The sequence below is a fragment of the Astatotilapia calliptera genome, chromosome 4, assembly GCF_964374335.1.
Source record: "Astatotilapia calliptera chromosome 4, fAstCal68.1, whole genome shotgun sequence".
Taxonomy (NCBI): Eukaryota; Metazoa; Chordata; class Actinopteri; order Cichliformes; family Cichlidae; genus Astatotilapia; species Astatotilapia calliptera.
The window spans coordinates 21130752-21151950 of NC_137425.1; the positions used below are offsets into that span (position 1 = coordinate 21130752).

A 21199-nucleotide genomic window follows, 5' to 3' on the forward strand; every position below is an offset into this window, starting at 1 on the left:
TGTGCATCCTGCAAATTTCGTTATCGAGTAAATTAAGAGCAGTATTGCAGATACCGATACTTTTAACCTATAAAGGGAGCTTATGTAGGGGAGAGCAGTGTGTTATTATTTATGAGCTGAATCATCGTACATTTGCCAAGTTCAGAACACATTTTCATGAACACCAACACAACAATGTTGTAAGTTTAACAACCCACAGTAATATACTAGTTAACACAGTTTTCTTGTGTATTGATACTGTGGATTTTTAGAGACCTGAAATGTAAATGTGCTGTCTTTAAAGGAGTTTGGGTCAGCTTCTGTTGTGTAAGTTTGTTATAGGCTATAAAGACTTGGAATGAAAATATTTTTAATAAAAACAAGCTTTTAAAAATGCACAGTTCAGTGGGATATAGTGGGATTAGATTGGCTGTGTCTCGGTGTAATCTGTAGTCCTGCGACAGACTGGCGGTCTGTCATTGTGCAATTGCAGAATAAATGTATGGATGGATGGACAATGGGATACATGCTGAACTTTGAGGATAGAAACAAAGTATCAATCCAGTTGTGTTCGTATTGATCCAATTATGAAACCATAGATCATATTAAAGGGTTAGAACCTTCCCAGGAGTGTCCAGCCTACTAAAATTACTCCAAGAGTGCAGCAATGACTCATCCAGGAGGCCACAAAAGAACCAGAACAACATCTAAAGAACTGCAGGTCAGTGTTCATGATTCAACAATCAGGTAGAGACTGGGCAAAAATGGCATCCATGGGAGAGTTCAAGGAGAAAACCAAGGTCCCAAAGGCCCTCTCACATTTACCAAAAACATCTTGATGATCCCCAAGACTCTTGGGAAAGGCACTGACATTATAAATTCACTTGTATATAAAATATAAACAGGGTAGAGTTTTTGGGAAGGAGAAAAGTAGTCACACAAAACCAAAAAGGTCCCTGTGTCAAGCTGTAAACGTGTTTATTTCTGCTTTACAGTTGCACATTTTAACATGAGAGTCTATGGAGAGACAGACTCAAGTGGCCATTAGAGGAACTGCAGGTCTTGGCACAATAACTCACAGTTATTCATCATTTCATACAGACCGATCAGCTCCCTGAGATGAGCTCGGATCCAGTGAGGTACTGACATAGGATGTGAGCGTCTGTCATATGTTGCCCGCTTTCGGCTCATCCTATTGGCTCGTTCCTCGAGCTCCTCCAGCTGTTTTGAGCTGCTGCAGAAGGCCACTGCCATTGAGGGAACACTTTTGCCACAGTTGTACACACACAAAAAGATTCTAGGTCTGACCAATGTCGCAGCCATAGGCAAAAAGATGACAGTCAATAAAATTCTAAAAGGTAATTTATTAACACAATGATCAAAAAGTAAAAGATAAAACAGTCCAGTGTCCAATTTGCCTGTGAAGTAAAAACACACAGTCCAAGGCCAGAGCCAGCTATGCCACAAAGCCAGGTGATCACTCTGGCCTCTGCAACTCAGCTGCCTTTAGGCTGCGGCATATAATTGGCCCTGGCCTGCACAGAGACACAAAGTAACATGTTTCATGTCTCTCTGTGCAAAATGGGTTCAAAAACATAAACAACTGTGGTATACTGTTTGTCCGTGATTTGTGGCAGGATCAGCCTGATATTATTTGTGTCCCACTGTAACTTTACTGTATAAAGAGCTAAGATCTCCAAAATGTCAGCAGCAATGACTGTAGTCATTGGTCAGGAGTAGTTTATAAGAAGTATTTGTGAACTAAAAATCAAGAATGTGGGATACTGTTTGTACGTGATTTGGACAGCCCAGCGCGTGCTCCCGACGCAGGGGGAACTAATTCTGTTGGGGAGACCTACCTTGGCACTTGTGCAGGTGAAGCCAAAAGCAAGATAAGATATGCCTCATCATATTTTCTAGTATTTGGCTTGGAAGGAAGTTAGTTTGGAAACATATTTGCTTCATCTTCTGCTTTGCGTTTGTGTGGAAGCCCTGTCAAAAACCTGCCCATTATATGCTAGCACTCTGCTCTAACCTATGCAGCTTATTGTGAAATTTTGCAGCCAACTTCCGGTTTTGCCTCGCTGACTTGACGCACTGCCTCTGCTTGCTCTATGCAGACGGTGTGACGTCAGCCAGAGTCGGTCAGCTGGCTCCTCCATCTGAGCAGCACAGAGAGCCTCTCCCACAGGGAGACATCACCAAAAAACGCCCGAGTCTGGCCAGCAGCATCGGCGGCCTGCCGGAAGAGGAAAAGATATGGATAAAACGAGACTATAGTGGGGGATCGGCCATCGGCGATTATCGGGAAGACTAACTAGAATATTTATTTACCTATTTATTAATTATTTATTTTCCCTGCCAGCAATGGCTGGGGTCCATGGCTGCGGCTGCTGAGAGGCAGGTGCAATACCATCGACGAAGGCGTTTCGCTTCTCGGCATGGACGATCTACAGGCTGGCCCAGTGCCCATCCACAGCGCCCAGGATCTGATGCTTTCTGCCGGAGGACAGGGATAACAGGGCCGCGACTGGAGGAGATAGCCCGTAACTGGCTGGAGGAGCGGGAGGAGGAGGAGGAGGAGGAGGGGGTCTATTCATATCAGTTTATTAGAACCGATATTTTCAGCAGGGGAATCAAGGTTATGCGCACACAACAGTCTGCCTCCGTTCTGTAAACCTGCTGCAAAATGGCATGACTGTTCTCCTTTTTGAAGGCAGACTGTGATTGAATGTGCCCCTTCCCCCGTGCTGAGCGCATTCAAAAGCGGTGACACCCTCGCCTTTTAGGAGGGCCTGAAAAACTGTTGAGAGGAGGCGCAGCTTCATCTGGACCACAGCTGCCAAGATGATGGAGCTGCAGATAGACGAGGTGGTCTACCAGGACGACTACGGCTCCGGCTCCGTGATGTCGGAGCGGGTGTCGGGCCTGGCAAACAGCATCTACCGGGAGTTCGAGCGGCTGATACACAGCTACGATGAGGAGGTGGTGAAGGAGCTGATGCCGCTTGTGGTAAACGTCCTGGAAAACCTCGACGCGGTGCTGACGGAGAACCAGGAGCACGAGGTGGAGCTGGAGCTGCTGAAGGAGGACAACGAGCAGCTCATCACCCAGTATGAGAGGGAGAAAGCGCTGCGCAAGCAGGCGGAGGAGGTGCGTTAAAAGAGCTCCCCACACAGCACCACCGGCCACCGCAGGCCCGTCATTATCATCACTTCCAGCCGTCCTGTTCTGTAGGCACATGTGACTCATGTTTAGGCCCGTGACAGGGATTGCTAAACGTATTATTAGTGTCAATGCACTGCAGTCACTCGTAAACACACTGCTTACATTACTTAGGGATATTTAAATCAGTATAGAGACACCACTGGAAGTTTCTTTTTCTTTTAAAGAGGGTCAACCAGGTAAACAACAGGGACGTTTCCGGGATTTCTGAAATCAGGGGGCCCAGGGATGGGCAGACCAAGGCAGGGGTGCACAGCAATGTTGAAAACACTAGGCACAATTATCATAATTATCAATTAGGAGTCCACATGCAGATGGTGTTATTATAAAGGTAAACCATTGTTTTGGTTTAAAACAATGTTTTTGCAACATGATAAATAAGTATTTAGATACTTTAGGTGAGTAAAAGTTGTAATCCTGCATCCAAATATGGGTTTATGGCAGAATCCTAAGCATTGCATTACCGGATCATAGTTATTGGTCCATTTATATCTTTATCACTTTAATCTTACGACTGGAGACAATTTTAATCATGTTAATCATGTTGCTACGGGGAGTTTTATGAATAATGTTAATAATAATAATAATATAGATTTTTAGATCCATAGATTTAAATTTTAAAATCTGCTAAATTAGAGTAAATTAAATGGTATGGAGTACAAGGATAATAACTGTACTGAAAATATAGTGAAGTGGAAATAGAAACCAGGAAAACTTCAGTAACATACTTGAGTAAATGTGCTACAAGTAATACACCATCACTCATTATACTCCAGCTCGCATCTGTACTGTAAGAACTGTCTGAGACAATCATATTTCTGGGGGTGGGCAGTGCCACCCTGTGCCCCCCTTCTGACCTTTGAAGTTAAGCACATGCATTGAAACAAAAGACATCTTACAGTTTTACCCTCGTTGTCTGTTTATCAACATCAGATTCTTTATGAAATGAAGTTAAAATCTAACATCGATTAATTCTGTTACTACAAGTTTTCCAAATATTGCTGTTTAACTTTAAAGTTAAAGTTAATAGCTTTGTCACTATTACAGATTTTTATTATCACTTTTTTCCTGCCAGTACTCCAGCTAACCGTTAACAGTGCTGCTACCACCATCATCACACATGGAATTTTAAGTGCTCCTTCCTTAAACTTTAACACAACACAGCAGAAGTATATGCAAATATAACACAAACACAGTATGCAAACACAAAGTGAGGGAGGACATGTTAGCAGGACATGCATGAAGATAAAGGCACAGTCAGCGTGACTCTCTGTGTGGGCGTTTGCACTCGAAAACAGTGAAAGAACAGGAACACAAACAACAAAAAGTGTGTTTCAATACGGGGCTATTAAATTACAGACTGAACTCCACCTGCAGCCACTTTTATCTCCTCTGTTTTTACCTGAGTGGTGTCATAACAGCAGTGAGATCCTGCAGGCAGACATCATAAAGCAACTTTAATCCTCCTCCCATCCAAAGAGGCCTCAGAGTATCAGTGGCAGCCTTGCTGGTGTCAGCTTAGCTCAGCTTTTAGCCCACTTTGTCATCTGCTCTCCCCAGCGCCGTCCCCTCTGTTAGTTATCTAGTTTGTTTTCACTTTAAGCTGCCTTGTATTTAAGCTTCGGTTTAATATCATTACAGACTGAAAATGCTTATTGTGAAAATGAGATTTTGTAGGGCCAGTACTTGAAAATGAACATGTGCTGCAGGTTAAAGTAGGTGCTGAGCCATCAGTCGTGCCTCTGCAGAAACTGAAAAGGAAAACTGTAACAACAATGCATGCCTTTACATGCTATTTATATGTGTGCCAAAAACCCCCAAAACACTGTATAGAACTCAGATCTTCTCTTTGTCGTCAGCAGGGACTCTTTTCTTGCCTAGATTTTTGTCACGCACATGCAAATCTCTCTTTGCACTTCTGGCACAAGCTGTCTCGAAGACATTGCATATTTAAGATTTGAAGTTTCGTGCAGGGCTGCCCACACTTTTGCACAAACCTGTACTTGTTTGATGACCTTAGATGACAAATAAACAGACAGTTTTCTCCATCACTGGGGTGCAGAGGGGGATGGGATGATGTGCAAATGGGTAGAAGTCACAGGAAATCAATAGCACACAGAGCTCACTGGGGGAGTCTGGGACTGTAATCTGATTTGTGCTCATGAGAAGCAGAGAGAGAGTGAGAATAACAAAAGCAGAGAGAAAGAAACAGACTGAGGGTTTTATGAAGCTACGGCAGAGGCGAGGCAGCCCAGGCCAGATCGGAAAGAGTCTAAGGATAATAAGAGGAAAAAGAAGCAAACAGAGTCTGAGGAAAACAATAATGCCTCCTCCTGCAAGACATGGACAACAACAAGCAGAAAAGGCAGCTCACATTACAAAGTTATTAGAGCTAATGGTAAACAAAGACAACAGCCGCATCTTTTTACTCATGAAGCGTTCGACCGAGATACCCACAAGCACAAATTTAACCATTTTGTAGCATCTCCTGCTAAAACATCCTGTGTTTGTCTCCAGCCATCTTTTCCCCATCTCTCTTAATGTGATTTACATACAAAGGATTAACGAGCTATGCTCCACATGTTATCTTAACCTCTAGATTTTATAATAATTTCAAAGATTTCAGATTTTCCTCTGCTCCTCCTAATGCTGTTGTGACTTCACACCCTCCTCAGATATCACTCAGATATAACTCCTCAGATATCAGTGTGGTCACAGTTGAGCGTGTGACCACACTGCAGTCACACTTAGAGTCAGTTTGTCAGGAAAGCTCCTTAGTTTCACTTGTCACACATCGCAGGATTGCTTAATGAGAATTATTCCGACTGGACCGCGCAAACGTTCATTCCTACGCTGTGTCACGTTACCTGTCTGAGTGCTGTTCGCACAGTTTAAAGTTATTTATGAGAATGCACCGTGTTTTTCTTGCTTCTGTAGTTACACCAGTGCACACTGCAAGCTGTGCCTCACTAACACTGCATTTTAATGGAAAGCGATGTGCCTTTACTTGCACGGGTTTAGGAGCCTCGTGCAGATAAAGGCATGGGGGATAGAGGGATGGACTTGAAGGGCACCTTCCCAGTCTGAGGGGGGCAGGACGAAAGATATTGCTGTGTTTTGTTTCAGCGAAAAACAAAGACATCTAGTGTGTCACAAAGACAGTGTTTTGATGCGTAAACTCGGTCGTTTATCATTGAATCTATAGTATGTTAATGCTGTGGATGTTCAGCAGTGACAAGGCTGGAGGTTCGCTCTTCCTGCACCATGAGTACAGTGCAAAAACTGCAGCAGCTACAAGAATGCTGCAGCAATCACTCTGCAATTTCTCCAAGAATTTCACATTCTCCTTCTGCTAAAGCTGCAAGGAGACCACAGCATTAGTGTTGTTTACTGTGCTGCGTGGGTCAGGGTGTGTTTTGCCACATATTCGGTAATTCATTAAACTTGGTTAAATTCTTTAGTGACCTTTTCCCTGTAGCCGTGGAGATATTTCTACATGTGTCAATGACAAGTGTTGTTCATTCCCTGCAATTAATGCTTTAGGTACAGCATCAGCACTGGTTGTATTTTCAGAGTGCTGTTGTGTTGCAGTGCTTGCTATTTTGTGTGGCGTGTATCTGCTGCACGTTGGTGTTTCCAAGGTCTGTCTGCAGTCAGAGGATTACCGTATTAAGACTTTGTGGACTTGCGGAAAAAAGGACGTCATTGTGAGCAGCTTTATTTAAAAAAATGGAACAGGCAGCATGGCGGGGGGAGTAGGCAGCTCTGTGTTTCTGCCTGTATTGTGAGATAAATCTATTACAGACAAACTGTGAAATACTTTTACCATAATACACAGATACTACTGGCACATATAACCACATGTAAAGTGAGTTCAGTTTTCATTTTTTGACATGTGCACAAAAGCCCCGATGTATCCTGAAAACACACTGCTCTGAAGCTGATATGAACAATTATGTAATTCATAGACAATATGAAGTAAAATGATATGCTGTTTCCCTTCATATGAATTATAACAAAAATGCAAATTTTATGTGACCTTTCGCTTTTAGAGTCTGTAAATTAATTTCTTAGTCTATTTTTTTCTCTTGTTTGCCTTTTATCAGAAATTTATTGAATTTGAGGATTCGCTGGAGGCTGAGAAGAAGGACCTGCAGATACAGGTGGAGTTTTTGGAGCTACAGGGGAAACAGCTGGAGCTGAAGGCAAAGAACTATTCTGACCAGAGTGAGTGCATAGATGTCATGTTATATGCAGTGCATGTAGGACACCTGGCTCAAAGGGTGACCCTTATACCGAAGGTTGTACTGCTTACTGCAGGGTCCTGGGTTTGAGTCCGCCCCAGGCTGTCCTCTGAAGGTCATCGTGCTCCCGCTTTTCTCCACTGCCTTCCTGTCTACACTACACTGTCCTGTCTAATAGAATATGCTGTACATGTGGCTGCTGAGGCTCATTCAAAACACTGGAAATAGTGTTTAACAGCTGTGTGTGTGTGTGTGTGTGTGTGTGTGTGTGTGTGTGTGTGTGTGTGTGTGTGTGTGTGTGTGTGTGTGTGTGTGTGTGTGTGTGTGTGTGTGTAAGAAGGAGGACAGCAGGAGAGATAACACAGAGGCTCCAGGATACATTTCCACTGTAGTTTTGAAGGGAAGGCAGAAAGAGAAGTAGACACGCTCAGGATGTATTTTTAGACTTTGGTTGATTTTGAAATGAAACACTGATTTTCTTTGCTGTACATTATAAATACAGGCATCCAGTTAGCTTTGGGATTTATTTATTTGTATGTTTGCGGGGATCCACTGTACCCTTAATGTTTCTTTGTTTCTCCCCCAATGATTACTATATTAAATAGTGCAGCAATTTAAATACAAGCAGGCAAACATAAATTTGCAATCATTTCAATTTCATAACTTTGCACTCCTACTATGCAATCCAAAATGATACTTCATGTCCATTTAATTGGTGAAAGGTTATAAAGTGAGCTGGACGTCACTGCTGTTTAAATGTACTTTTGTTCTTGTTGCTGCTGAAGTTGATGTTGTGTCCGTCTGCTTCACAGTCACTCGGCTGGAAGAGCGAGAGTCAGACATGAAGAAAGAGTACAACGCTCTGCATCAGCGCCACACTGAGGTGAGCAAACTTTGGGCCCTCCTGTGAAATCACAAGAGTTAGATATTCTGCTGAACACCTACTCTTTTCTTTTTGATTTCTAGCTAGGATTTATTACACATTAGGCCCCATATCGGCATAATCCACCAAACATGCTCACAGTCATTTCAAATATTCATGATACTAAGCTTGAATGATACAGCCATCATGAGCGATGTTTCAGTAAAAGAAGCAGAATGGTGTTTTTTTGTTTTCTACAACTCAGAGTATCTAAATATGTGTGATATATGTGAAGTATTCAAAGCACTTTTGACCCCCATCAGTCTGGTTATCCATTAATTCACAAAACACAGTGTGTAGTAGATTATAGGTCAATCATGAAATAACTCTAATCTTTTATATTGTCAATGTATTTATTTAAAGAGGACGATGTGGTTCAACATACACTATATTGCCCAAAGTATTTGCTCATCTGTCTTCGCACGCATTTGAACTTGAGTAACATCCTGTTCTTAATCAATAGGGTTTAATATGATGTTGGCCCACCCTTTGCAGCTATAACAGGTTCACCTCTTCTGGGAAGAAGACTTCCACAAGTTTAGGAGTGTTTATGGGAATTTTTGACCATTGTTCCCGAAGCACATTTGTGAGTTCAGACACTGACGAGGTCTGGCTCACAATCTCCGCTCTAATTCATCCCAAAGATTTTCTGTTGAGTTGAGGTCAGGACTCTGTGCATCCTAGTTGAGTTCTTCCACACCTAACTTCCTCATCTACAACTTTATGGAGCTTGCTATGTGCAATGGTGCACAGTCATGTTGGACCATCTGGGACCCAAAACTGTTCCCTTAAAGTCGTTAGCATGAAGTTGGCCAAAATGTCTTGGTATGCTGAAGCATTAAGAGTTCGTTTCACTGGAACTAAGGGCCTGAGCCCAACTCCTGAAAAACATCCCCACACCTTTATCCTCACTCCACCAAGGTTTACGCTTGGTACAGTGCAGTCAGACAAGTACCGTTGTCCTGGCAACCACCAAACCAAGACTCATCCATTGAATTGTCAGACAGTGAAGCGTGATTCGTCACTTCGGCTTGGATGCAGCTGTTTCCATGGAACTGTTAAACTCTCCACACATTGCTCTGAGCTAATCTGAAGGCCACATGAAGTCTGGAATTCTTTAACGATTGAATCTGCAGAAAGTTGGCGACCTCTGCACACTATCCGCCTCTGCATCGGCTGACCCTGCTCTCAGTTCCTGTCATTCCCAGTCGCTTCCACTTTGTTATAATACCACTAACAGCTGACTGTGGAATATTTAGTAGTGAGGAAATTTCATGTGTGAACAGGTGGCATCCTATCACAGTACCACGCTGGATTTTACTGAGCCCGTGAGAACGACAGATTCTTTCACAAATATTTGTAGAAGCAGCCTGCATGCCTGGGTGCTTGATTTTTATACACCTGTGAACATGGAAGTGATTGGAACACCTGAATTCAACAGTCTGGAAGGTTGACTGAATACTTAGCATTAGCACTATAGCATGCTACCAATATGGAGCATGAAACTGACATTTATAGCTATTGCTAATTTTTAACTCTTATTCCTTGCTGGGCTTTTACATTCATAATGCACAACATTCAGTTACATAACACCACAAGATACTATAAGCAAAAGTACAATAAATAAATAAATAGTGTAAAATATAGTGTAAGAAAGATAGATATTGCCCTGCTCTCCGGTTGTTCTCAAAACGATTTTTTGTTCTTGATTTCTTGGATCACAGATGATCCAGACGTACGTCGAGCACATAGAGCGGTCCAAAATGCAGCAGGCGGGGAGTAACAGCCAATCAGAAGGCACCGGCTGTGGACGATCGTGAGTGTTTTGTTTTTTCTTTCATTTATATTCTGTGTGTGTGTAATTGTCTGTTTCTGTGGATCTGAACTATCATGTTTTGCACAGATCTATCAGGCTTTTCGTGTTGCAGCACATTTCTTGTGTTGAAGCTGGCGCCGTTTGTCATCAGCCACACTGAACAGCTGCCGTGTCCCGCTAACAGAGAGGAGAGGCGATGTGCAAACAGACACAACAGTCATTATAAACCTCTGTGGAAAATAATTAGAAAAACGAAGGAAGTTTGACTTTAATGTGCCAGCTTGTTGTGTTGAGCCAGGGCCAATCCCATGGGCTCGACAGCTAGAAGAGGAGCGGGACATCTGGTGTAGCTGCCTACCTAGGCTCCAGATTAGTCACTTTTAGCAATATGTCCACTAACTCATAAAATACCCACAGTGAAAGGCATGCAAGAAGTTTGCTCCAGACTTCTGATACTGTAAATAATCAATTGAGTAAATGATGAGCATGCTTTCAGCAGTACCTATCTTTTAGTTTTAGTTTCGATTTTTTTAGCCTATTTTTCCTGTAAAAGGTGTCAAACTGTGAGATTCTTGCATGCAGGTTCTCTTGAAGTCTACCGAAAGACTGTGACCGACTATGTTTAGGTTACAGATGACCATAAAAGTCGTAGCAAAACCTTCAGCTTGCGGTTTTTCTTCTTTTTTTTTTAAACAGTGATATATTTGCAGGTTTTTAATTGAATCCATTTGTCCTTCTACGAGTGGATGTCCAATGTCAGTGGCTGCAAAATGAATCCAAAACATTATTGATTCAACCCCGAACAGTTGCAGAGATGGTCTCATGGTGATAATCTGCACCCTTTTTTCCCCCTTTCCTTTTTTGGCATTTGCAAAGTTTTGATGCAACTTTGTGTTAAGTATGCAGGAAAGATTTCCCTTCAATAACTTCCCTGTGATGATTATATCTGTGCTCCAGAGTCTCCTAAATCTTGTTGAAGGGTTGAAGTGAGAGAAGGGTTTGATTTGTAATTGTTCCAGAAAGTTTTCTTTTTCTTTCTGAACTAAACAAAACCTCCAGTATTGTCACTAGCTGCCATTTCTCCGAGGCTCTGATTGAGTTTGCTGTATTTTTGTTGACTTTTCCTCCTTTTTGGACATCAATTACTTTAATCGTCTTGCTGCCATTAAGCTGCTGGGACAGGACTATGCTTCCGCTGGCCTTTCTTAACCATGACTGTGAACAAGCCAGAGCCCCAAAAAACTGAGACACTAGAAAAAGTTAAACACCAAAAAGTTAAAACACCAGATTTTAAACGTTAAAGAGAATATTTCATCTTCACCTCAGCTCATTTTTTCCTCACTAAGTAATGCAGTTACAGAACTTTTGACCAGTCGTGCTCAAAGCTTTCCATGCCACTGTGTATCGTGTATCTCTAAAGTCAATTCGGCTACAGCGTCTAATGAAATGCATCTCAATCCTGCAAGTCTTCATCAACTGTGCTTATTACTGGAGAATGCATGAGGACAGTGTTATAGGTGGTTATGGGAGTCCTGCTGGGGTGTTCAGAATTAATAAAGTGAACATTTGATTATCCGAAGCAGTTTTAAAGACAAGACAGTGAAGATGTGCAGAAAAAACGAAACAAACTGTAGTTTAACTAAATGTGTAAAAGTGCGTGTTTGTTTGTGCGGTGTTATGCGTCATGGCATGTTCCTGTCTCCTGTCCTTCTCTAATCAGTGTCTGTCTTGTCTGTCTTGCTGGCTTGCTCTCTGTGCTGCTGTTTGCACAGTCAACGACACACATGGAGGAAAAGGTAAATCCAACATGATTCCTCGACTGCCTCGCTCCGCTTCCCTCGAGTCTGAATTAAAAATATCCCTCCCCTTATATTTGCTGCGCTTCCACACTTTATGGATGAAAGTATTCCCTAATGCACTTAATTTGCTAGTTACCGATGCTTTAAACATCTATTTATTATGTTGGATGCATCAGTGATGTTGTACTTCAATCTTAAATTAAGGACTAAGGAATGGATCAAGGGTCATGTTAAGCATATTTTCCCGATATCTCCCCCTACCTTCTCCTCTTTCTCCCTCATGTGTTTCTGCCAGTCAGTTTGTCCCCCGTCTGTCTGTCTGCCTGTCCTGCTTGTCTTTTGCTTTGTTATATATAATTTTAAACATCAGGATCTGAGGTTGTTTTTTCTTTGGATGCTTTTTGTTGGGATTAGTGAGATCAATGCTGTCATGTCTGGGCAGTAATTGTGATGTTTAAACCAAAGGTTAGTGTAGCTTCACACAAACACATGGTGCAGCTAGTCTGGACCTTTCCAAAGGCAGCAACAAAGCCATAGCACATCTAAAACTCATTAGTTTACATGTACGGGGTTAAATCTATAAAAAAGCCAAGTGTTAAACCATCAGTCTGTTGTTTTAGCAGTTTTTGGAGGTCATGATGTGGAGCCTCTGCTGCTAGCTAAAACAGTTGGTGGATCTTTTTGCCTGTGGACTGAAACAAAATAGCACTCTAAGCTAAGCTAACTGACAGCTTCACCTTTATTGTACAGAGACAGCAACAAAGAGTCATGAATGAGAGTGTGAGTGACTGTCTATAGCGGGGGTGTCAAACATAAGGGCCAGAATCGGCCCAACAAAAACTCCAGTCTGGCCCATTGGATACAAACTGTGGAGGGGGGAAAGATTTTGGACTAACTATACATTCATAGAGCTTTTTGTAGGGCTTTTCCTACTGATAAAGACCTCCCCAAATGCCATTCATACTATTCTAAAGCAGACAAGTAAGAGTTAAGCTATTAAAAGACAGAAACGTGTTAGCGCGGTTAGCTTGTTAATGCGTTGACGCTGTCCAGCCCCATGCACGGGGCGATCCGCGGTAACTCGTTAACGGAGATTTGCCGCGTTAATGCAGTCATGGCGTTAACGCCATTTTAAAGAGATTAACGCTGACAGCACTAGTTTTTTGTTTTTTTCAATGTTAATGATAGAAAAGCATTTATGTTTAGGCATTTTAGCATTTCATCCTGTAGAAAAACTGAATTGAACTGTTGAAGTGCACTTCTTTTTCCTATATTTAAGATATCTCTGGATTTTTAAAGGTGCAGTAAAAAGGCTTTAAATTGACAAAGGGTTGAGTTTTCAATAGTATGATCAAAGTGAATTGCATGTGGCCACGGTGTAAAGTGAGTTTGACATTCTTGGGCTATAGTTTAACCCAGGCACAGACTTAAAAAACTGGTTTTGCTTTGCATTATATGCCTGCCAGAGTGAGCTCCAGCACCCCGGGGGGGAAGGGCACTGAATATGATACACTGAAATAACCAAGAGGCAGTCTCACCTAATCTCCACCACCTCTGTGTCTCCTCCTCCAGCAGCAAAGCAGAGCGCCCACCATCGTTGAGCCTGTACCCTGATGGCATGGTACGTGGGGGACTCGGGGGGGCTAGGATGATTCCCGGGAAAGACATCTGGCAGGTCAGCGAGCTCGGCCACTCTACCTTCAGCTCTGCCTACCAGGTGGGACAGAAAATGGCCCTGTCCTCCTCCCTCGGCCATAACAGCAGCCTGGGGAGTGGAAAGGGGGAGAGGCTGGCATTACTGCTGGCCACACCCACACGGACCACCTCCCCTCCCACGCCTGCTTGTGTCACTTTTGAGGAAATTAATTTTGCATTGGAAATCTCAGTTGTTGTTTTTTAATCTAATTAGTTAGGTATAAACGATATGTTGACCCAAGCAAGCAGGGACCGCCGTTAGATGTTTGTTTTTGGCTTCATGCAGTTTTTTCTTGTGTCCTTATTTTACTGTGGCGTTGTGAAGCTGCTTTTTGTGTCGTGTTTTAGTTTACGCTTTTACGCAAAGTTTAAGCTCATGTTTATTAATGTTCATATAAACTGACAGCATACAGTGCTTCATATGTTATCCAAGGAAACCCCATTTCCTTGAACTCAGTCTGAAACACACAATTTAGAATTTTAATATACTCAATACAATTTAAATGACTCAGCATAATTTTTTTTATCCACAAGAGTCTAATGTGTTTTGCCTTACATATTTAGCCCCGTCACTTTACCTATTTGTTATCTAAGATAAATGTTTAAACCCATTCCCAAAATAAAACAGCAGAAAATTCCCAACTTTACAATCAGTGAGCAAAGTAAGAGACATCCCCGGCCTTCTTTCATTGCACGATGCTCATATAATGTCATTTGTGTCTCACCAAGGAGGACGGATCAGAGTCGGACTCGGTGGCGGCCACACCCAGCAGCACAGGAAGTAAGTCCAACACACCCACCTCCTCTGTCCCGTCCGCCACAGTCACCCCCATCAACGAGAGCTTCCACGGGCACGACTTTGACGTCACGCGGCCTGGAAACCGCAGGAAAAGCGCTAAGCGTCTCAGCCGGAATATGGAGGTGCAGGTTTCCCAGGAAACCAGGAATGTCAGCATCGGTAAGAGGATGTCACTGAGCGTGTCCTCACTTCAGAGGTTTGAAGTTACGCTGCATAAAATGTCAGTAGATTGCAGAGTTGCTCACAAAACGTTCAGACAGCCACACTCGGTACTCTGCTCTTCCAGGTATGGGAAGCAGCGACGAGTGGTCGGAGTTTCAGGAGCTCATCGATTCTACACCAGAGCTGGATATGTGTCTGGACCCCCGTATTTATGGAGGAGGAAACAGGTACAAGCAACAGTGTAGCTGCTTTAAGCACACAGTGTAAAAGGATATCAACATCCATGTTTTCCTGTCAAAACAAAGACAGAAACAGGTCTAGAAATCCTTTAGGTGGTCAGAGCTTTGATGGATTAGTCCTGCGTGTCAACAGCATTATATTATATATTTATTAAATAAATAAATATATGAAAAATAAATGTGTTTTCATGTGTTTCAGCCCCTCCCAGGGCATAGTTAACGAGGCCTTCGGCATCAACACAGACTCTCTCTACCACGAGATCAAAGACGCCAAGTCGGACATCATTGGGGATGTGGATGCAGGTGCTGAGCTGCTGGGTAAGAACAGGATTCTGGTTTCAGTATGTTTTGATGTATTCATTATTGACACCCTAATCCAAGAGCCCCAAAGCCTGAAAGATAAATCATTTTCCCATGAAAGTGCAATGCTGGTCAGCAGCACATGATTTACTTCAGAGGAGATACTTGAAAACAAATAAAAGCGCCATCTTTACCTCGTCCTCCCAGGGTGACTTTTACTATAAGCTAACAGGCCAATATGCCATGTTATTGCACTCTAAATAGAGAAAATAAGGGCAGATGCATGTGCTGTGTGCGCGTATTACACAGAGCCAGCATTTGTATTTTCTTTGCACTGCAGGCTCCGAGCTCCATGCGAGGCTGTGCGAATCTGCCGCTGCACTAACTTTACATTCTTTGTCTTGCATGGGGCGCTGCAGCGCACGTCTGCATCACCACACAGTCATCCTAAAAAACACACAATCTCACACATCCATGCACTTTTTCTTTCATTGTTTGTCTTTGTTATACTTTGCTCTTGTTTTTACAGCAGTTTTAGGGGCAGAGGAACAGTAAATGGAGCAGATTTGAACAGATGTTTTTGTCACTTATGTTCACATTACTCAGTTTAGATGCCCACTATCGCACACACCCCATTTTGGGCTTATTCACACTGGGAGATTCTGGGAGATTTTGTGTATCAGTATTGACTCACTATCCCTGAGTTTTATGTTACAGAAGCAGGAAGCGCACTCTGACCCCGTCTCCTTGTCCATCTGTTAACCTCTCACCCATTTCCTTTTTCCCCTTTTATGTGCTTCTGCCGGTGACACCCATAGGCGAGTTCTCAGGTGTGTATCTGAACACACGTTGGTTGGTATTGTTTTCTCTTAACTCTCTCAACTCCTTTCTACTTTCCAAAATCCACTTTTAAAAGTAGATGCTAATCAGTGGATATAATTGATAACAAAGTAACTTTGGAGTTATTGTGATGCTATGCTAGTAGATGACAAGTGTCAATTAGCAAGCAGTGCAGTGGTTTAGTTCCAGTCCTTTGAGGTAGCGGTGAAGTAGCAGTTAATATTTTATTTTTATAATATTTTATTACTAGAAGCCATCCCTGTTTAATTTTCAGTGAGGATTTCAGTGGTGGGTCCTTTCAGTGGGTCTTTCTAATAGATTTGATGATATAAAGGTCAGATTGTCCTTTGGTTCTGTAGCCATGCCTAAAAACCAAATCAATAAATGCTTATCAGCGTCTTCTCTCCTCTCTTCCCGTTCTTCCTTTTCTTTTTTCCATCTCTAATCTTCACCCTTTCCTCTTTTCTCTCGTCTCCTTTTCTTCTCTCCTTGTTTTGCTTCCAGTCCCTGATGATTTCTTAGGTAAGGCGCCCCATGCCTGCGCTCACATTTGCTTTAGCTTTCACATCCCTCTGTTTGTTTATGTTATGTGGCTTCTTATTTATATTTTCTGTCATTTTTTTTATTCCTCATATGCCTGAAATGTTATCATCCTTCGGTAATTGCAGTAAATCTTTCGGACATTATAGAACATTAAAATAATCCAGTGTTAAAGAGATGTTGCAGAGCTCTTATTCAAACAAATACTAAATGTATTTATAGTGGAAGATATAATAACAAAAGAGAGTCAGGCAATGATAACAAATTAAGAAATGCATGAGCTCAAAAGCGGTCATGTGATAAAGAAAGTTTTCATATGACTGTGTGCAGTTCAAGAACTATGTGATTCAATCACCCTGTGATTCAGTGGGAATTAAGAGGGTCAGTAGCTGCCAAGCAAATGCACTTGACTAACTGATCATCGGCGAATGTGAGCACCTCCATCAAAGCAGAGGTTTTGGCAGTTTGCTGGTCTGGAGGAACGCTAAGGAGGAAAGACATCAGCGATGATCTTCGAGGAGTAAATGTTGATGCCCAACAATCTGGGAAAGGTTAAAAGGTCATTTCCAAACAACTTAATTCTACAGTGAGAAAGATGAAAACATTCAAGACAGATGCCAATCTTCCCATGAGTGAATGTCTCAGGAAATTCTATAGGCGTCTATAGGCATGTTAAATGTTACTGATAATGACAGTACAATTAGAAAAAGACTGAACAAGTATGGAGATACTTTCTCATATTGCACAGCACCAACAACTCATACCAGCTGTCAAGCACGGTGGTGGAGGGGTGATGTTTTGGGCTTGTTTCTCAGCCTGGACACCTTAAAGTCATTGAGTCAACCAAAATATTCTACAGTCAAGTGTGAAGCATCTGTCAGACGGCTCAAACTGGGTCATGGCACAGTGATTCCAAGCGCAGCAGCAAATCTATAACAGAATGGCTGAAAAAGTAAAGAATGAAGGTGTTGCAATGAACCAGTCCAGTCCAGACTCAAGGTTTTGACTGAAATGCTGTGGTGGGACCATAAGAGAGCTGTGCATAAACAAATGCTCACAAATTTCGATGACCTGAAGCAACATTGTAAAAAAGAGTAGGCCAGACTGTCATACAGAAACCAATTAATTCAAGTTATTGCTGTTAAAGGTTTTTCTACTGAATCATGGGGTCTGCTTAGTTTTTTCACAGGTCTGCATCGAATGATGTGAAAACTTTCTTTTTATTTCTTCAGGATGAAATTCTTTAATTAATTTGAGCTCATTTTAAATTTGCTGTCAGAAGTGTTAAAACATGACATCCTGATACTGAGGAGTTATTTTTCCATCCCTGCAGTGACATCACACACCACAACATAAACTTACACTTTTAATCCAGCGTATAATATAATCCACTAAATGTAACACCTATAAAGACCCATTGGCGTTTTTGTTTTGCTTGTTTTTGATGCGTTCTCATGTCTCAGAGTTTCTCTGAGTCGATGTGAGCTTTGCTTTTGCTTTTGCTTCCATGTTTGGGGTTTGTTTTTTTTGGGGGGGGTTTCAGTTCAGTTTGGGCAATAACGTCGATAAATAGAATTGAATTTTCAACACGATGACATGTTTATGCATGATAACACTAATACTATAATCATTAAAAGATGAACCCTGAATTTTAAAAATTTTGCAACTAGTTTGGATTTTGTGTTTAAGGTGAAAATAACCTACTTTACTCTGTCTACATTCAAGACATAAATGATAAGAGCAATGAGTTATTTTTAAGATTTCTCAGTATGTTTCCAACATTTTACAGATAAGTCCTTTGTTAGCTTGACTTCTCCTTGTTGTGAATAGTAGAACTTCAATCATTAATAACTTATTAAACCTCTTATATGAAAACTCATCCTTTGTCCCACACTTACTTTGGTTTGCCTTGAAAGCAGCGTTAACACATAAATGGTTTTCTCATCAATCAGTCGATTGAATAGATCGGCTTATAAATAAATTATGATTTTTGTTGTGGGGGAGTAACAGTGATGTGAATGTGATTGTTTCAGGGATGAGCAAGGAGTGGGAGAACATGCTGGCAGAGAACAAACAGCTCTTACAGACCAAGTAAGAGACTCGGTGAAGCCTAATATGCGCCTGATGATGCTAACGTCACACCCTTTCTGCATTTCATTCAAAGGAAACGCTGAAAGATTTGTTTTTAGTATTGAGACACTTGATCATGGTTACCTCCTGTTTTCTTATACAACATGTTCTTAGACCAAAACCCTACATGTGAATGTGAAATTGCAGCTGGTAGTTTCCCACTATATCCCCTTTCTGTCCTTTGCTTGGCAGAAATGCTCTAAATATTGTCAAAAATGACCTTATTGCCAAAGTGGACGAGCTGTCGGGGGAGAGGGAGGTACTGAGGGAGGAGCTGGAGGCGGTGAGACAGTCAAAGAACAAGGTGGATGCCAGAATCAAGGAACTCGAAGAAGAACTCAAGAGGTAAAAAATAGCAACGAATGTTTGAGTCCTTGCACAGACGCAGGATGCTGTGCTTGCTTTTGTGTAATTTAGACTTTAATAGGTTTTTTCACATGACACCCACCTTTAAGATCATCAGTAAAACAATCAAATCAACCCGCAGCAACATAAATGATTAAAATGATCTTAATGAGACATGCCGACATCTAACTGTTCTATTTCTGTTAGCTAATAAGCATCTTTAGCACTTTATTGAGTTCAAATGTTATTGTTTAGTAGTTGCTTTGGAGGAGTATGTAATCTGTGTTTTTGTTTGTTGGCTGCAGGTTGCGAGCAGAGGCTCTGGGGGCTTCTCGGGACTCCAAGGATGAAGTTGGTGATGATGTGAGTAGAACTGTGCCTGCCTCAGGCTGAACTACTGATGCGTTCATGTCTCTATACAAATATGAGAAGCAGAATAGAAAGTCTTCAGTTAGCTTTCAGACTGAAATGTCTAGTATTGGTTTGGACATCTTATCCTCTCAGATCTGTCTCATTACTTTGTGGCACAGATTCACCAAAGTGCTGGAAACATTCCTTAGAGATTTTGCTCCATATTGAAGTGACAACATCACACAGTTGCTGCAGATTTGTCGGCTGCACCACCAGCACCAGCGTTACCCAGGATGGATCCATGCTTTCATGTTGTTTACACCAAATTCTAACCCCACCATCCAAATGTTTCAGGACAAATTGACACAGTGGACCAGTCAAAGTTTTTCCAATAGTAGCACACGTAGGCTTTTCTGCTCTACTCGAGTACTCTGTACAACAATCCTCATTCACCCATATATACAAGCACTTTTTGAAGTACTGTTCCTATCACCTTCTCTTTTTTGGACCATTCTCTGTAAAACTTGGAGATGATCATGTGAGAAAATCCCAGTAGATCACCGCTTTCTCAAATACAGCAACGCGATTGGTTGAATAGATATTTGTGTTAACAACCAGTTGATTGGGTGTACCTAATAAAGTGGCCAGTGCATGCATATGCCACAGGCTAGTTTTAGGCTGATGTAGAGAGGGATTTCCAAATTAACACCAGGTCTCTGTTCTTTCATGTGACCAGTTTTCATCGCCGATGCAAGACGGCGACATGACAATGACCCAGCGGCGGCGATTTACCCGGATGGAGATGGCCCGGGTGCTGATGGAGAGAAACCAGTACAAAGAGAGACTGATGGAGCTGCAGGAGGCCGTACGGTGGACAGAGATGATCAGGTAGACTTGAGAGAACAGGAAGTGAAATGCTTCTGGGCTTAAAGTCAACACAGAGTTTTCCTTAAATGTGAACCCATATTCTGTGTCAGTATCTTGTTGTTCTGAGGTGGTTTTTCTGAGTGGCATCATATTTTTTACGGCATTTTTAACTGTTTTTATTCAATTTTTGTCATTTTCTTATACTTTCCAGTTGTTTTCACTTCATGTGCCCTATTTATAATGTTAAAAGTGTTATATTATAGTACTATAAATAACTTTTATAAGTAGTCTTATTATTTTAATTTCATCTCTCTTTCCCCCTCAGAGCATCCCGTGAGAATCCTCCCATCCAAGAGAAGAAGAAGTCTACCATCTGGCAATTGTGAGATTCTGCTTTTAATCAGCTTTCTATAGTGATATAAAAGAAAAAGAAATATCCTAAGCAAATTTCTCTTTCTGTCCATCTTCTAGCTTCGCACGTCTCTTCAGCTCATCATCCAGCCCGCCGCCCGTCAAGCGGCCGTTCTGCAACGTCAACATCCATTACAAATCTCCCTCACCGGCCGGTTTCCCTCAGAGACGCAGCCACACCATGTGTCAGATCTCCACCTCCAACCGTACCCTGGAGTTCTTCCCTGAAGAGTGAGCGGCGGCTGAACTTCCCCACATCACGCATCACTCTAAACTCCCACACTTGTCTGCTAAACAGCTCGCTGCTCGCTCGCTTGTGGCCACTCAGACCTCTTTTATTTCCCCTTAAACGCAGTTTTTTGACCACAAATGTTTGTCTGGTAAAGACACAAAAGCCACAAAAACACCAACCTCCCAATCACACAGACACAGAGGCCTCCAATTTTCTTCTTTTATGTCTTAAAACACTAAACTGCACGTTACTTTTAGTCATTTTAGAAGATTGCTTGGCGGTAGTTATTGCACTTGCTTTTAC

The 21199-nt window shown here is 42.0% G+C and overlaps 1 protein-coding gene across 26 annotated transcripts in view; it reads left to right on the forward strand.

Moving 5' to 3' along the window:
* The first annotated feature begins 2083 nt into the window (after positions 1-2083).
* The window catches only part of mapk8ip3 (mitogen-activated protein kinase 8 interacting protein 3), a 32169-nt gene continuing 13053 nt past the window's right edge, over positions 2084-21199 (forward strand). For 6 of the 26 annotated variants that reach the window (XM_026165344.2, XM_026165352.2, XM_026165346.2 and 3 more), the window contains exons 1-17: positions 2084-3132; positions 7311-7431; positions 8261-8331; positions 10095-10186; positions 11959-11982; positions 13558-13702; positions 14410-14638; positions 14766-14868; positions 15080-15198; positions 15999-16010; positions 16525-16542; positions 18594-18651; positions 18883-19035; positions 19341-19398; positions 20123-20274; positions 20579-20635; positions 20725-20895. In XM_026165344.2, coding sequence (XP_026021129.1) covers positions 2827-3132; positions 7311-7431; positions 8261-8331; positions 10095-10186; positions 11959-11982; positions 13558-13702; positions 14410-14638; positions 14766-14868; positions 15080-15198; positions 15999-16010; positions 16525-16542; positions 18594-18651; positions 18883-19035; positions 19341-19398; positions 20123-20274; positions 20579-20635; positions 20725-20895 — 1889 coding nt within the window. In that variant the 5' untranslated portion in view covers positions 2084-2826. The remainder of the gene's footprint in view (positions 3133-7310; positions 7432-8260; positions 8332-10094; positions 10187-11958; positions 11983-13557; positions 13703-14409; positions 14639-14765; positions 14869-15079; positions 15199-15998; positions 16011-16524; positions 16543-18593; positions 18652-18882; positions 19036-19340; positions 19399-20122; positions 20275-20578; positions 20636-20724; positions 20896-21199) is intronic. The other 20 variants (XM_026165350.2, XM_026165364.2, XM_026165363.2 and 17 more) reach the window with 15 other exon arrangements.